Source organism: Schistocerca nitens, chromosome 9, assembly GCF_023898315.1.
Source record: "Schistocerca nitens isolate TAMUIC-IGC-003100 chromosome 9, iqSchNite1.1, whole genome shotgun sequence".
NCBI lineage: Eukaryota > Metazoa > Arthropoda > Insecta > Orthoptera > Acrididae > Schistocerca > Schistocerca nitens.
The window spans coordinates 406,365,566-406,383,613 of record NC_064622.1 but is presented as its reverse complement, the minus strand read 5'-3'; the positions used below and the strand labels follow the sequence as shown (position 1 = coordinate 406,383,613).

Here is an 18,048-nt window from a genome sequence, read left to right as displayed (position 1 = left end):
ACGCCATTGGCTTCAGAAGTCATACATTTGTTTAAAAAAAATGACAATTGTAATTCCGGAACGAAGGTGCTCTTTGTGTGTGTTATACATATATGATGCAATCTTCAGTTCTCTAATACATATTTTAGTTGTAATATTCATGACCATTATTATGAGGACGCCCTCAGGGGGCTCAGCATTTAGTTGTTGGGTACGGGCTTGGCGACCCCGGGGTCCCTGAGCTGGGGACTGGGAAGTGCCACCAGTCCTCAATACTGTAAGCTCTGAGCGTGCTTCAACGACCACTGTAAGGCGCGACGGTGGAACGTTGTATGGTACAGAGCCCGGGGATCTTGACTTAATTGCCTGGGTCGCGAGGATGGTATAAACCTCTATGAAAAAAAAAAAAAAAAAAAAACTCAATCTCAAGGTGTGCTGCGCGCCGAGGAGACGCATGGCTGTTGAGGTAGAACAGTTGCTAGCGGCCGACGTCTGGGGAACCTGCCGCCCCCCGGTTGTATTAGGCTTACCCAGGCAAGCAGGGCTCTGTCTGGGTGGACATTCCTTTCCCTAGCTGCTCGTGGGACCACCATGAAAAGAAATACGAATAGTGCGCAAGCATGAGTCCCTAAGAAAGGAAAGTTCAATGCTTTACAGTATGACCCCCAATCGTTCCCTTCTCTGCCCACACTAGGGGAGGAACGGCAGTGTAAATTACCTGGTGAGACGTATTCTCCTCGAGTTTTGGTTTGCAGCCGAACAGATGGGGACTCATTTCTGACCACAAAGCCTCAGTTTCTTGTGGAAAATTTAGAGGACAAGTTTGGAGAATTTGAGGGCATGTCTAAAATGAGGTCTGGAGCAGTCCTCATACAGACGGCATCCCCAGCACAGTCACGGGCATTGCTTGCTTGTGACAAGCTCGGTGATGTTGCAGTCTCCATTATGCCTCATAAGAGCCTAAATATGGTTCAGGGACTTATTTTTCATCGTGACCTGTTGTTGCAGCCTGACGACGAGCTCCGTGCAAATCTGGAATGCCGCGGTGTCCACTTTGTACGACGTGTCTTCAGGGGACCTAAAGATAGTAGGGTCTCCACCGACGCCTTCATCTTGGCTTACGAGAGTGACAACCTGCCCGAGTAGGTCAAGGTGATGATACATCGGTGTGATGTTAAGCCTTACGTCCCTCCTCCCATGCGCTGCTTTAAGTGCTGGAGGTTTGGGCATATGTCATTGAGATGTGACGCCAACCCTACCTGTCGGGATTCTGGACGTGCCTCCCACCCCAACGTCCCATGTTTGCTGCCCCCTGTTTGTGTCAACTGCAGACAGAAACATTCACCTAGCTCATCAGACTGCATGGTTTATCAAAAAGAACGGAAGATTATGGAGCATAAGACCTTGGACAGGCTCACTTTCACAGAAGCTAAATGCAAGTACCGTCGACTTCACACTGTGCGCATTTCATCGCCGTATGCTGCAGTAGCTTCGACGTCGCCATCCCTGGCGACGAGCCCCCAAGCTCAGCTGCTTTTTGTGGGCCCTCCACCCCGGCCGTCTATTCCTGCCCTCTGGTAGTTGGGGGAACACCCTCCTCTGTTGCTCCCCTGCTATCAACATCGGAAAAGCCCACCCAGCCTGATAAACCAAAGGACAAACGGGACCCTACCAAAAAGAAGAAAAAGCTAAGGGAGAAGGACATAGAGACGGAAAAGGAGTTCACCACTGCATCTGAAGATGATGTGGAGCATCTAGCATCCGCTCAGAAGCTAGATTTTGCTCGACCCGCAGCTCCTATGGAAGTTGATCAGGCTACTTCGCAATTGGTGGCGGTGAGTGCTTCTAAGTCGTGACTTATCTCCTCCCAGGTTCTTTCATGTCTTCACAGTCGGATACCATTATCCTTCAATGGAATTGCCCCAGTGCCACTTCACACGGCTCTCGAGGCTGTGGCTGTTAGAATCTGGGCAGAAATGGAGCTTACCATCTGTTCCCTCTACCTTCCCTCGGATGAGGTTGTCCCTCTTGCTGACCTAGCTGCCTTGTTCGTCCAGCTCCCCCCCCCCCCCCCTTCCCCCCCGCCTCCCGCCATTCCTCCTTTATGGGGTGGGGCCCAGATCTCGGGCCAGCATAGGAATGTTGAGGCTCTCTTGGCACAGCAGGACATTTGCCTCCTGAACACTGGTGCTCCCACATATTTTAGCTTTACTCACGGCACATACTTGGCCATTGACCTCTCTCTTAGTAGCCCAGGTCTTCTTCCATACCTCAGTTGGAGGGTCCATGACGACCTCTGTGGTAGCGACCACTTTCCTATCCTGGTTTCTCTTCTTCAATCCCAACCCCCTGACCAGCTGCCACAATGGTCTCTTCGTGGAGCTGATTGGGCAGCCTATACCTCAGCTACTATGGCCATTGCTCCGCTTCCTGGTGACATTGATTTGGCAGTGGATGAGGTCACTATGGCCATTGTTTCTGCTGCCGAGGCCACTGCCCCTGTTCTTCAAGTACCCTAAGGCGTAAGTCAGTCTCTTGGTGGACACCAGAGATTGCAGAAGCTATCCGGGACCGCCGGTGAGCCCTGCAACGACACCGGCACCATCCTTCCTTAGAGAATCTGGTTGCCTTTAAATGGCTGCGTGCCCGTGATCAGCGGTTAATCCGGCGGAGCAAGCAGGCCTGCTGGGAGTGATATGTTGCCACCATAGGTTCTCGCACCTCCCCATCTCAGGTGTGGTCGCAGGTTTGGTGCATTTTTGGCTTTCGCCCTCATGCGTCTGTCCCTTGCCTTTCTCTTCGGGGTACACTTTGTACTGACCCAATCGCCATCGCCTAACATCTGGCAGAGTACTTTGCTCGTAGTTCCGCGACAGCAAGCTACAGCACAGAATTCCGCGCCATTAAAGAGCAGGCTGAGCGTATGCAGTTGTCGTTTCGCACGCACCTTTGGGAACAATACAATGCTCCGTTTAGTGAATGGGAGTTCCAAAGTGCCCTTACAGCTTGCCCCGATACCTCTCCAGGTCCAGACCGAATTCACAACCAGTTTCTTCGCCATCTCTCGGTGCACTGTCAGGGTGAATTACTTGCCCTGTTTAATCGCATCTGGACGGAGGGCGTTTTCCCAACTCGTTGGCAGGATAGCGTTACCATCCTGGCACTGAAACCTGGTGCAGATCCGTTGGTGGTTGATAGCTATCACCCTATCAGTCGTACCAACATTATGTGCAAACTCCTGAAACAGATGGTGAGTCGGCGGCTCATGTGGATCCTCGAAGCTTGGGGCCTCCTGGCCCAGCAACAGGGGGGCTTCCGTCAGCGATCGACAATTTAGTCTCGCTAGAGTCGGCTATTTGTACAGCTTTTACTCGCCGAGAACATCTAATTGCTGTTTTCTTTGATCTTTGGAAGGCATACGATACCACTTGGCGCCATCATGTCCATGCTACGCTGCACAAATGGGGCTTACGGGGTCCACTTCCGATTTTTCTATGTTATTTTCTCTCCAATCGCTCCTTTCAGGTTAGAGTTGCCACTTATTTTATCTCTGCTCATATTCAGGAGAACGGTTCCCGCAGGGCTCGGTTCTTTAGTGTTCCCCTCTTTTTGGTGGCGATTGTCTTGCGGCTGCGGTGGGCTCATCGGTCTGTTCCTCTCTATATGCCTATGACTTTTGTCTTTATTACAGTTCCCCAAGCATCAGTGTTGCTGAACGACGGCTGCAGGGAGCTATCCATAAGGCACATTTTTGGGGATCTAACCATGGTTTTCAGTTCTCAGCCTCTAAGACCCGAGTGATGCATTTCTGTCATCGTTGTCGAACGGTCCACCTCCATCCAGAGCTCTACCTTGCCAATGAACTCCTTCGAATTGAGGAGACAGATTGCTTTCTTGGCATGCTGTTTGATGCTCAGCTCACTTGGACACCTCATCTTTGCGAGCTTAAACAACGGTGCTGGCGGCACCTCAACATCCTTCGCTGCCTCAGCCACACTGTTTGGGGGGGCTACACGAACAACCCTCCTACAGCTCTATAAGGCCTTAGTCCAGTCCTGTTTCGACTACGGGAGCGTGGTGTACGACTCAGCAGCACCTTCAACGTTGCAGATCCTCTACCCGATTCTCCATTGTAGCGTCAGAGTGGCGACAGGTGCCTTCCACGCCAGTCTGGTGACTAGCCCCTACGATACCGCTGACAACAGTTGCTTGCGTCATACATCGCCCGCGTCCATGCCTCGCCCGACCACCCAAACCGCAGGCTCCTTTTTCCATCTTCTGCACTCCCCTCCCCACGACAGCAGCCTAGGTAGGGTCTCCCACTCGCGGTCCGTGTTCGTTCCCTTCTCTCGTCACTCAAGTCCTTCCCCCTTCCTCCATCCTTCCGGCCCTCTTCTTCTACCCCTCCTTGGTCCCTCCCTCGCTTGTGGCTTTGCTTGGATTTGTTCTGCGACTCCAAGTCCTCCGTTCCACCTGCCAGTCTTCGTCAACAATTCCTGGCTCTTCTTGACTCGTTTCGCGATGCAGGTGTAGTCTACACCGATGGTTCTGTGGTCGATGGACGCACTGGGTTTGCCTTCATCCACGGTGACTACGTTGAGCAGCATTCGCTGCCTTGTGGGAGCAGTGTTTTCACTGTGGAGCTGGTTGCTCTTTATTGTGCACTCTCTCACCTTTCCTCCTGCCCTGCGGAGTCATTTGTCATATGCAGTGACTCCCTGAGTGGATTGCAAGAACTCAACCAGTGTTTTTCTCGTTACCCTCTGGTGCGTGGTATTCAAGATGCTGTTTTTGCTCTCGCCGAGTGTGGTCGTTCAGCGATGTTTGTGTGTACCCCGGGCCACATTGGCATTCCAGGAAACGAGCGTGTTGATCGGTTGGCCAAGCAGGCCACCACTTCGCCATCCCTGGAGCTTGGTCTCGTGGAAAGAGACCTCCGGTCAGCCCTACATCGCAAGGTCCGCGATGTGTGGAGCTCTGAATGGTCTGTCTTGAACGTGCCAAATAAGCTCCGCATGGTAAAGTCATCCACGGCCGTATGGAACTCATCCTTGAGGAGCATGTGTAGGGACTCAGTTCTTCTCTGCCATCTCCGAATTGGACATACGTGGTTGACCCACAGCTATCTCCTTCACCGTGAGAACCCGCCCAAGTGTCGCTGTGATGCAGGGCTGACAGTGGTCCATCTTCTGATGGACTGCCCTCTTTTAGCCCCCTTGCGGCAGTTCTTTAATTTACCAGCTGCAATTCCTTTAATTCTAAGTGACGATGCCTCTATAGCTGACTCAGTTTTAAGTTTTATCGATGCAGCTGGGTTTTATAACTCACTCTAGTGTGGGCGCTCTCGCATGATTTCTGAGGCTACACCCACTCCAGTGACTTTTAATTGTGACATGGGTACCAAAATAGTGTCTTTTATGGTAACAAGTTGTGTTGGTACCTCTATCAACGCTTTCCAGCTGGAGGTTCTTCGTTCATAGTTGAGTGGTTGACCTTTTACCTGATCCATCAACCACTGTAGTCTGTTTTACTCTAGCCCACTATTTGCTCTGCTCCTTTTAAGTGTCCTCTATTTTGTGTTATTGCAGTGTTCATTTTAGCTCTGTACCCCTTGATGTTCCCTCCCTCTGGGTGCAGAGGTTATGCTTTTACTGTATAGGCCTTTTACAAGTATATCTGTTTGGAACAGGGGACTGATGATGATGTTTGGCCCCCATCAAACCCCAAAACCAACCAACCTTACGAGGACAAGGAATCGTATTTTCGATGAAAGTAGCGAATTTTTTTGTATTATCTTAAAATATTTTACAGGGCATCCTCTTTAAAATTATGTATTGCGTGTTCTTATACTCCAGTTCTAACCATGTTAAGTTACCAGTTTCCCAAAATGGTGTGCTCAGTTTTTCTCCCTGTCATGGCCAACTGGAGGTCTGTCAGTCCTACCTTGTGATTTCAAGACTACTGATTTCTGGTGATTAATTTGTGTTACATGACATATTCGCAGCTTTGCTGTTTGCCAGCTTGGAAAAGATGCTCCCTTGTTTTCTGCTTGTATATTTGACTTCAGTATCTGTACGTTTCAAATTAATAAATCAGGGACATTATGTTTTCTCAAGCACTCCCGTATTTTACCCCTTGGCACACTGTTGTATGCTTTTCCAAGTCTGGGAATATTGTTATCAAATCCTTTCCTTTTTCCCAGTACTTCACTTAGTTACAGTGGGGAAAAAAATGATGTCTACCGTTCCCACATTACCCCTGTTCCTCAAATTGATGTTTTAGGGCAGGGGTTATTAAGTAATTTTAGATGGCATCAGGATACTTTTGAAAATTTTTGTTGACGTCCAGAGGAAAAAACCTCACATTTCTTGCTAATTTTTTATTTTAATTTCCAATCGCAAAAAATATGAAATACAATAGATAGGCATATTGGTATTCAAAAATCTAGCAAAAGCTCATACTCCTTACCAATTTTTAATTTTTGCTCACAAACTAATCTGAAATACAATAGTGTATTATAAAATCAATCAGAGAAATTACAATTGCGGTCTTGCACCAGTTTCTTAAAGTTAGTTTCATGTGGGGAGCAGCTTATGCTAATACTATCTTCAAGGTGGGTGACCTTTAATCTTGGGCAACATTTGTTTTTCAGAAAACTTTTTTTGAAAATGAAATTTCACAAGTATATGTGGAGCTAAACATAGTATCCAGGTATATGGATAACTTTTTGCAATTTTCATATTTTTTTGGGACATGTTTACTCCAAAATTCTTCAGCAGATGCAGTTTTAAACATTTGCAAAGAAATGCCTTCCTGCAAGTCTGTTATCTCCATTTGGAGTAAAGGCTTTCAAAGGCAGAACAACTTCGCAACCACGTCCGTCCATTCCGCCACTGGAAATACTTCAAAAGACGATTTTAAGAATCACAACAGCTTCTCTATCCCTGAAAACTCTTGGAATCTTGCTACAAATTCCTTCTTAAGGTCTGACATAAAATTTGAGAATACTGAAATGTCTATTTCAGAATTATTTTTATATTCAAAAATTGTTGGAAAGCAAAAAAAGTTTTGACTTGCAATGTCTTTTTCAAAGATATCCAGCTTTTGATGGAAAGAAGATACACTTTGTATCACATCAGACATTAATTTCCCATTTTCTGGTAGCTCGTTACTGCGTGCATTTAAAAGTTTCAGAATGTATCTCAAGAAAGCCACAGCAAGCATGCTGCATTTGTTTGCTAGGAACTCCAAATGGTTTCTTGCTTCTTGTGAATCCAAGTTTTCTAAGATGGATGTTACTTCTTCTTTTATTTTCCAAAAAAGTCCAATTATTTAACCAACAAACATTGTTTTACTGCAGTAAGTCAGAATTTGCCGAATTGCACTCAGAAGGAGCTCTTTGAGCACTGACGAGCAGAACGAGACATCGTAAAATTAATCAACTTTATCAGCCCATGTATTACTTCTTTCAGGGTCACAGTAAGTTTTCCACAAAGGGCTGCCTGGTGAATTATGCGCTGATACAATAGTAGTAGCACAGCGTTCTTATCCTTGATTCTCTTTACTAGTCCTTTTTCTTTGTCAATCGTCGCTGGGGCCCTGTCTGTTAAGAGATATCATTTTATCATAACTAATGTTTGATTTTGTCATGAAATCGTAAACAGTCTTGAATAGATCTTCTCTGCGAGTGTTACCTTTCAGTGGCAATATTGTTAGTAAATCTTCCCAAAATTCTTTACTTCCAATATAAAAAATGGCCATTTGTTCTTCATCAACAATGTTGCGTGGTTTGTCTAGTGCTATGGCGTAGCAAAATGCCTTCTGCAGAAGTTCGAGTAAACTATTTTTATTATCAGCAGTCAAAATTACAGTTCTTGTATTACTTCTTTTCGACGGTGGAAAATCTTCAATTGCGGCAACAATATATTTTTCTCTTCAGAAAGTGCCATGGCCACTTCCAGCACACATTCTTATTACTATATCAGAGTCTGAAAATTGCTTTGGTGTTTATTAAGCGATCAACGTTAACACATCGCTGCTTTTGCAGATTTTTCTTTCTTGCTTATAGAGCGAACTAGGAAGGTGGTGCTTCTTTTTTATTATTGTTGTTGTTGTTACGTATTTTTTTAAGAAGCTTGATATGTCTGGAATTTTTGTTGACAAGCTCTGCTACCCATACAAAATTTTTTATTGAACTGCTGACGAGTTATTTTGTAGCGTTGCTTTAAGTTGGCACTTGTAACAAGAGTCACAGTTCTATATGAGGCAAACTGTAATAGATCTCGGCCTATAAGGCAGTGTAAAACAACACTGTTCAGTCAAAAATTTCCTATTTACATTATCAACTTTATGCTTCTTAGGATCCATTCTGGTGTGAAAGAAACGTTATAAATCTCGATAATAATGAAGCGCTCCCTATGAGATCCGACGACTAGTAACGAAGTGACGATAAAAGTTGTGTACTTTACTTAGATTCATTCTTTATAAGAATGGCGTTTAGATTCATTCTTTATAAGAATGACAGTGCCCGGCACACAGCAGGTGCCAACGCACTGCAAAAGAGCCATACCATATAGGAGCAGCATTGCAAAGGAGGCACTTCGTTGTCAAATATCCCCGCCACTAAGAGAAGTAGCCCAGTAAGTAGCTTTAAGCTGTTGTTCGAACAAAGAGGACAAAAATGGTGTTTAAATAAATATTCCTTCTCCAATTTAGTAAAGCTTTCAGAGGTTTCCGGAGTCTGAAATCAATTTATAAAATTTCCTTGTTCATTAAATAAAATTCTTGTCTTCATTCATATGTACAGAGCTTTTATGTGGATTGACATAACATGCTGTGCCGGCCAGCCAGCTTGCTCCCTTCCTCCCTGCTCTTCAGTGCACTCTCCTGCACTGCACAGCTTAGGAACTAGTATTTAATCTATCTATAACTAATCATTAAGAATTCTAATTATTCAGCATTTAATTGTATCCTACTAGAAAAGATTATAAGGGTGGCGCTCAAACAAATTGTTATCCACAGAAAAATATACTTTTTAAAATAATTTGAATATGTAATTTATAATTTCAGATATTTTTGGCACCCCAGTATTTGACCGTCTTCGGTCCAGACCTAGACCGCAGTCCGCCAGTTGGCAACAATTGTTCTAGCGTTTTTTCCAGTCTCTGTTCCATTGCTATTTTTCTTACCTTAAGACAGTTTGATTCCTCGGTAGTTGGTGCACTTCTTTCTACTTTCTTTCTTAAACAGTGGTACTATAATTCTCTTTTTGCAGTCATTTGACACTTTGTTCTCTTTCTGAATCAACCCCAACATCTGATGGAACCACTGTATACCTTGGATTCCAGCTTCCTTCATCATATCTGCTGTCAGTCTCATCTTCTCCTGCCGCCTTCCCAACTTTCAACTGTTTCAGGGCCTTTTCAGTTTCTGCCCAAGAACTTGGATGCTGTTCTTCCTCTACTGCAATGACTTCGGTGTCACTTTCTTGTTCGTTTCCCCCATTCAGCAAGATTTCAAACCAATTCTTCATCACTTCTCTGATGTCTTCCACATCCCTAATACTCCCATCATCTGTTTCAGTCACTTTTATATCTTCCCTGTCAGATTTGTTACTTTTCAACACCCCATATAACTGTTTTTGGTTCCCCTTGCTGTTGTCCTCTAGTTTCTGGTTGAATATTTCCCAACTCTCCTCCTTTTCTACTTTCACTACTCGCTTTGCTTGGTATATCTTCTGGTGATATTCCTGCTCCAGTGTTGTCACCCTGTGCTCATCTTTTGGCATCAGCCAGTTGTTCTCATCTCTCTTTTTTCAGTCTGTTTGCTTTTTTTTTTTTTTTTTTTTTTTTAAGCGTTCGTCGTACCGTATACTTGCACAGCCCTACTGGCTATTTATGTTCTAAATAGGCTCCAATCTTTGTCCACACTATCAGTCTATTTCTGGCAATTTTTGTGCGACTAACTTGTGGAAACTTTCTTATTTTTCTTCTTTTCTTCTCTATTCAGCTTCCATTCCTTAATTTTAGGCATTCTTTTGTACAGCAGTCCCTCTTTTAATCTTATAATTTAGATCAGCTACTAGTAAGCTGTGTTCATTATCCAAACATTCACTTGATGTAACTTTGGTGTCCCTCACTTTTTCTCCAATTAATTTGTGTTAAGATGTAGATAACTCTCTTAGATTTACCATCCATGCCATATCTAGTAATCTTACGGTTATCTTGTTTTTTGAAGAATATATTCTTTCCTAAGAGTGAATTCCTTGTGCACAGATTTAGATTTTCTTTACCCTCAACATTTCTTTTTCCACATCCAAAACGTCCACTTCCTTGTATCCATTTCTGTCAATGCCGATCTGAGCATTCAAATACTCTCTTACTTTGTCCTCCAGTTCTTCAAGGAAGTTCACATTTCCATCCTCACTGCGCCCTTGCTGAAGTGTGTACATTTGGAATATAGTGAAACTGTTTTTTCCTACATTCACTCTGGCTTTAATTATCCTTTCACTTATGAAACTTACATTTGTAATAGGATCAGTGGCTTTGTGAAACACAAGACCCACTCCATTCATTGCCGCTTTATTGTCGCCATATCAGTATAATTTGTACCTGTGTCTTAGCAGTTGTGAGCTCTTTCCATTTGATTTGGTCTCACCCATTTCCATGATGAGAATCTTTCTCCTCTCCGTTATGTCTGCAATCTGTTCACTGTTTGCTGTTACATTACATTTAATATTCCCACTCTGAACTTGTTTTTATCTTGTTGTTGAGTTCCAGTTTTGGTTCTTGCAATAACATATTTTACTCTTCTGCTGGCCTACTGACATTTATCTGTAAGGGTTTGCCCCCTCAGCCTTTGAAGATCTCTCTCTGTCACAAGGCAGTACTTCCTCTCTTCTTTAGCCCTCAGAAAGCAGAGGCTGCTTCCTCTGCTATCTGCACCCTACCAAAGGTTTTCTTCTCTGCCGAAGAGTTGTTTAATTTCCTTCAAACCTCCAGATACGTCCACTAGCCCCCCTATTAGGCACCTGGCATGCACCCGGTTGGGGAATAATTTCACAGACAGGATGGAGATGGCATAGAATTTTCAGTGGAGTGATGACCAGTATAACGTTGTCGTTTCAGACCAGTTTTCAGTTGAAGGCTGTGTTTTCATGTTATTCCATATGTGTACTTTTCAACTACAATATGAATGTGTTTAATGCTGGTATCTGCAATTTCACATTATTTTTAAGGGTGTGTATTGTTTCAGGTACTAAGACTGTACAGTTGATTTCAAAACAATTAAATACTGAAGGGGTAAAGAAACTTGCCAAAATGTATCGCCACATTTTGAATGGATCATCAAGCCGGAAAACTGGGCCAAATGAAGCTGATCAACAATCGTGGACGGGTTGGGAACGTCTTTATGCTGCACAGCTAATGACCAGGTAGGAGAATATTGGTTAATAGCCTATCTTGTACATTATATGCATTTGACCAGTCATGGTTTCTTGTGGAGATCAGTAACATTGACAGTTCTCATGCTGTTTTATGAAACAAATTGTTAGAAACTGAGAGAACATGGCACAAAAAATTCTTAAAATAAATTTGAAGTTACTGAGAGGCTCACTGATGAAGAAAAACATAAAATACAATTAAAACTAGAAGCATGATCACTCCAAAAACACGTGATTGTCATTTTCAATTTGTCAGAGATGTTTATCATAAAGAATACTCCATTAAATTGTAAGAAAACTTCAGCTTGGTGTTACTTCAGAGCCTGGGTGTAAGTATCCTTTCTTCTATCCCGACAGTATGAGAGGAAAACCGCTATGGAACTTCAAATTTGTGGTGGAAAATTACTGATGCATTTGAACCTTCATCAGTTTGTAAGGTGTGTGATGGGAACTTAACAAATATATTTGTTGTACTTGTGGTATCTAAACAATTTCAGTGTGGAATAAGTAAATCATAAATATACACAGTCCCCCCCCCCCCCCCCCCCCCCATGAACCATGGATCTTACCGTTGGTGGGGAGGCTTGCGTGTCTCAGCGATACAGATAGCCGTACCGTAGGTGCAACCACAACGGAGGGGTATCTGTTGAGAGGCCAGACAAACGTGTGGTTCCTGAAGAGGGGCAGCAGCCTTTTCAGTAGTTGCAGGGACAACAGTCTGGATGACTGACTGATCTGGCCTTGTAACACTAACCAAAATGGCCTTGCTGTGCTGGTACTGCGAACGGCTGAAAGCAAGGGGAAACTACAGCCGTAATTTTTCCTGAGGGCGTGCAGCTTTACTGTATGGTTAAATGATGATGGCGTCCTCTTGGGTAAAATATTCCGGAGGTAAAATAGTCCCCCATTCGGATCTCCGGGCGGGGACTACTCAGGAGGATGTCATTATCAGGAGAAAGAAAACTGGCGTTCTATGGATCGGTGCGTGGAATGTCAGATCCCTTAATCGGGCAGGTAGGTTAGAAAATTTAAAAAGGGAAATGGATAGGTTAAAGTTAGACATAGTGGGAATTAGTGAAGTTCGGTGGCAGGAGGAACAAGACTTCTGGTGAGGTGACTACAGAGTTATAAACACAAAATCAAATAGGGGTAATGCAGGAGTAGGTTTAATAATGAATAGGAAAATAGGAATGCGGGTAAGCTACTACAAACAGCATAGTGAACGCATTATTGTGGCCAAGATAGATACAAAGCCCACGCCTATGACAGTAGTACAAGTTTATATGCTGACTAGCTCTGCAGATGATGAAGAAATTGAAGAAATGTATGATGAAATAAAAGAAATTATTCAGATAGTGAAGGGAGACGAAAATTAAATAGTCATGGGTGACTGGAATTCGTCAGTAGGAAAAGGGAGAGAAGAAAACGTAGTAGGTGAATATGGATTGGGGCCAAGAAATGAAAGGGGAAGCCGCCTGGTAGAATTTTGCACAGAGCATAACTTAATCATAGCTAACACTTGGTTCAAGAATCATGAAAGATGGTTGTATACTTGGAAGAAGCCTGGAGATACTGACAGGTTTCAGATAGATTATATAATGGTAAAACAGAGATTTAGGAACCAGGTTTTAAATTGTAAGACATTTCCAGGGGCAGATGTGGACTCTGACCACAATCTGTTGGTTATGAACTGTAGATTAAAACTGAAGAAACTACAAAAAGGTGGTAATTTATGGAGATGGGACCTGGATAAACTGACTAAACCAGAGGTTGTACAGAGTTTCAGGGAGAGCATAAGGGAACAATTGACAAGAATGGGGGAAAGAAATACAGTAGAAGAAGAATGGGTAGTGTTGAGGGATGAAGTAGTGAAGGCAGCAGAGGATCAAGTAGGTAAAAAGACGAGGGCTAGTAGAAATCCTTGGGTAACAGAGGAAATATTGAATTTAATTGATGAAAGGAGAAAATATAAAAATGCAGTAAATGAAGCAGACAAAAAGGAATACAAACGTCTCAAAAATGAATCGAGAGGAAGTGCAATATGGCTAAGCAGGGATGGCTAGAGGACAAATGTAAGGATGTTGAGGCTTATCTCACTAGGGGTAAGATAGATACTGCCTACAGGAAAATTAAAGAGACCTTTGGAGAAAAGAGAACCACTTGTATGAATATCAAGAGCTTAGATGGAAACCCAGTTCTAAGCAAAGGGGGGAAAGCAGAAAGGTGGAAGGAGTATATAGAGGGTCTATACAAGGGCGATGTACTTGAGGACAATATTATGGAAATGGAAGAGGATGTAGATGAAGATGAAATGGGAGATATGATACTGCGTGAAGAGTTTGACAGAGCACTGAAAGACCCGAGTCGAAACAAGGCCCCAGGAGTAGACAACATTCCGTTAGAACTACTGACAGTTTTGGGAGAGCCAGTCCTGACAAAACTCTTACCATCTGGTGAGCAAGATGTATGAGACAGGCGAAATACCCTCAGACTTAAAGAAGAATATACGTAGACTGGCAATGGCTAGGAAAGCATTTCTGAAGAAGAGAAATTTGTTAACATCGAGTATAGATTTAAGTGTCAGGAAGTCATTTCTGAAAGTATTTGTATGGAGTGTAACCATGTATGGAAGTGAAACATGGACGATAAATAGTTTGGTCAAGAAGAGAATAGAAGCTTTCTAAATGTGGTGCTACAGAAGAATGCTGAAGATTAGATGGGTAGATCACATAACTAATGAGGAGGTACTGAATAGGATTGGGGAGACGAGAAGTTTGTGGCACAACTTGACTAGAAGAAGGGATCGGTTAGTAGGACATGTTCTGAGGCATCAAGGGATCACCAATTTTGTATTGGAGGGCAGCGTGGAGGTTAAAAATGGTAGAGGGAGACCAAGAGATGAATACACCAACCAGATACAGAAGGGTGTAGGTTGCAGTAGCTACTGGGAGATGAAGCAGCTTGCACAGGATAGAGTAACATGGAGAGCTGCATCAAACCAGTGTCAGGACTGAAGACCACCACAACAACAACAACAACAACAACAACAAATATACACAGTAAGCACCTATTAAACTACAATATGGGATTGAGTTTTAAAGGGAAAACTAATTTAACAGGTTTATTGTCGTGGCCATATATAAGATCAGAATTATTGATACCGTGATAATATATATTGGAATTGCTACATGATTTTGTTTCATTGCACATTCATGTCCATATTGTTGGAATCACAACATATGACTCATATTTATTATTGATTGATACAAATGTGTCCTCTTACTGCTACAGTTGGTTCCAGGCAATATTGTTATTGATTTTAAAACATTCGTGATATTTTACACATAGCTTTTTACAAATAAGCAAGTACTTTTCTGTATTTGTTAACACTTCTAACTGAGCTGTTGAGATATTGAAGAAGCTATGATAATTTCTGAATGGAGCAATTAACAGTTTTTAAAACTACATGGAAAGAGTTTTTCATTGTTTGTGTAATTTAATGTGGATCGATTACATAAAACTGTTTGTAGGAGAGTTTGGTGCCTTACTGAAATTTATTTTAAAAAGTGCAAGGAAATGTAAATGGTTTACAAAGATAGCTGTAAAACTTCATTTGACAGGTTCTTGAACATTACTAGTCAGTCTTGAACCTGTAAGGATGGGATTAATAGTAGAGAAAGGAAATATTTAATCGGCATGATAGCATTGTGGAAATGGGCAGCCAACTCGAGTGACATATGTTAGAAGAGAGGTGTTTTGCACCACAGAGATTCTTACTGTTCAAATTGATAGAGTACAATTTCCTAGATTTTGAGAAATGTAATACTCACAAATTGCTCGTTACTGTAAAATTGGAAAAAATAAATCTGTACTGATGCTTACTGATTTTCTACATCCCCACATATCATTTATGAATGGCACATAAAGGTGACTCAAATTATTTTGATACATAATGAGGCCTCCAACACACCATTAAGAGGCTTGGAGGATCTAAATGTTCTTATGAAGAAAATGTGTTGTGTATGCTTCAAGGGCACTCACCTAGCCTTCTTAACTGATTTATTAACTTTTGTAACTATAGTTGCTATAATGACATCATGATTACTAATCCCCTTTCCAATACTGACGTTGTCAATTAGGTCTGGCCTGTTTGTAGCTACAAGAACTAAGATATTTCCGTTGTATGTAGGCTGCTGAACTAGTTGCTAAAGATAGTTCCCAGGAAATGTGTTAGAAGTACTTTGCATGACTGTCTGTACCCCCTGCAGTGAATCCATATACAGGGTGAGTCACCTAACATTACCACTGGATATATTTCGTAAACCACATCAAATACTGACGAATCGATTCCACAGACCGAACATGAGGAGAGGGGCTAGTGTAATTGGTTAATACAAACCATAAAAAAATGCACGGAAGTATGTTTTTTTAACACAAACCTATGTTTTTTTAAATGGAACCCCATTAGTTTTGTTAGCACATCTGAACATATAAACAAATACGTAATCAGTGCCGTTTGTTGCATTGTAAAATGTTAATTACATCCAGAGATATTTTAACCTAAAGTTGACGCTTGAGTACCACTCATCCACTGTTCGATCATGTGTATCGGAGAGCACTGAATTACGTAGGGATCCAAAGGGAACGGTGATGGACCTTAGGTACAGAAGAGACTGGAACAGCACATTACGTCCACATTTTTATTGGTCTTTTTCACTGATGCACATGTACATTACCATGAGGGGTGAGGTACACGTACACACGTGGTTTCCGTTTTCAATTATGGAGTGGAATAGAGTGTATCCCAACATGTCAGGCCAATAGATGTTCAATGTGGTGGCCATCATTTGCTGCACACAATTGCAATCTCTGGCGTAATGAATGTCGTACACGCCGCAGTACATCTGGTGTAATGTCGCCGCAGGCTGCCACAATACGTTGTTTCATATCCACGGGGTTGGAGGCACATCACAGTACACGTTCTCCTTTAACTTACCCCACAGAAAGAAGTCCAGAGGTGTAAGATCAGGAGAACGGGCTGGCCAATTTATGCGTCCTCCACGTCCTATGAAACGCCCATCGAACATCCTGTCAAGGGTCAGCCTAGTGTTAATTGCGGAATGTGCAGGTGCACCATCATGCTGATACCACATACGTCGACGCATTTCCAGTGGGACATTTTCGAGCAACGTTGGCAGATCATTCTGTAGAAACGCGATGTATGTTGCAGCTGTTTGGGCCCCTGCAATGAAGTGAGGACCAATGAGGTGGTTGCCAATGATGCCGCACCATACATTTACAGTCCACGGTCGCTGTCGCTCTACCTGTCTGAGCCAACGAGGGTTGTCCACGGACCAGTAATGCATGTTCCGTAGATTCACTGCCCCGTGGTTTGTGAAACCTGCTTCATCGGTAAACAGGTAGAACTGCAATGCATTCTCTGTTAATGCCCATTGACAGAATTGCACTCGATGATTAAAGTCATCACCATGTAATTGCTGATGTAGCGACACGTGAAACGGGTGAAAGCGGTGACGATGCAGTATGCTCATGACACTACTTTGACTCAGTCCACCGGCTCTCGCAATGTCCCGTGTACTCGTGTGGGTTCATGGCAACAGCAGCTAACACACCAACTGCACCCGCTTCTCCTGTGACCGGCCTGTTACGGACCCGTTTGCGTGCTACGACCATACCTGTTGCATACAGTTGGCGGTAGATGTTTTGCAATGTGCGGCACGTTGGATGCTCTCTGTCCGGGTACCGTTCTGCATACACCCAGCAGGCTTCAGCTGCATTTCGTCGAAACTCGCCATAGATGAGTATCATCTCTGCCTTTTCAGAGTTCGAATACACCATGGTCACAGTTCCTACAATACTACACTATCACAGACGTCTGGTAACACGGTGTACTGCAGTTGGTCTGTGTGCAGAGACAAATGCAGAATAACAATAGCAGCAAGCGCTACATGCGGACACTGCGACAGCTAGACCAAACCACAACAGTGCACTACAGCCACACTCGTAAACACGGTCGTCATCGTAAACATGTCCCTGCAGATGCTGCTCGCCGACCGTGGCCCGTGTTTATTACAACACGCAACTGAACGTCGGAGGTTTCAAGCGTCAACTTTAGGTTACAATATCTCCGGATGTAATTAACATTTTACAATGCAACAAATGGCACTGATTACGTATTTGTTTATATGTTCAGATGTGCTAGCAAAACTAACGTGGTTCCATTTAAAAAAATGTAGGTTTGTGTTAAAAAACATACTTCCGTGCATTTTTGTATGGTTTGTATTAAACAATTACACTAGCCCCTCTCCTCACATTCGGTCTGTGGAATCGGTTCGTCAGTATTTGATGTGGTTTACGAAATATATCCAGTGGTAATGTTAGGTGACTCACCCTGTATATTCCAGTCTTGTCATCTGTAGGTTAGTCGCCTCCAACTAGTTTTGCATGATCTGTTTATGTATGTGTTACTGGCTGTAGATTTTCTTTGAATGAATGACTCTAGAACTGTCACAGCAAAATTGGGTGGCTGGTTAAAACATCTAACAATCAACTTGATGTCACCTACACCTGTTACATGCGATGTGATAACTTCACTGTCACAGAATAAT

At 43.1% G+C, this 18,048-nt stretch overlaps 1 protein-coding gene across 1 annotated transcript in view; it reads left to right on the top strand.

The window, feature by feature from the left end:
* LOC126203907 (myb-binding protein 1A) overlaps window positions 1–18,048 on the top strand; it is a 105,773-nt gene that overhangs the window by 22,157 nt on the left and 65,568 nt on the right. The window contains exon 7 of the mRNA XM_049938295.1: window positions 11,233–11,410. Within this exon, the coding sequence (XP_049794252.1) occupies window positions 11,233–11,410 (178 nt within the window). The remainder of the gene's footprint in view (window positions 1–11,232; window positions 11,411–18,048) is intronic.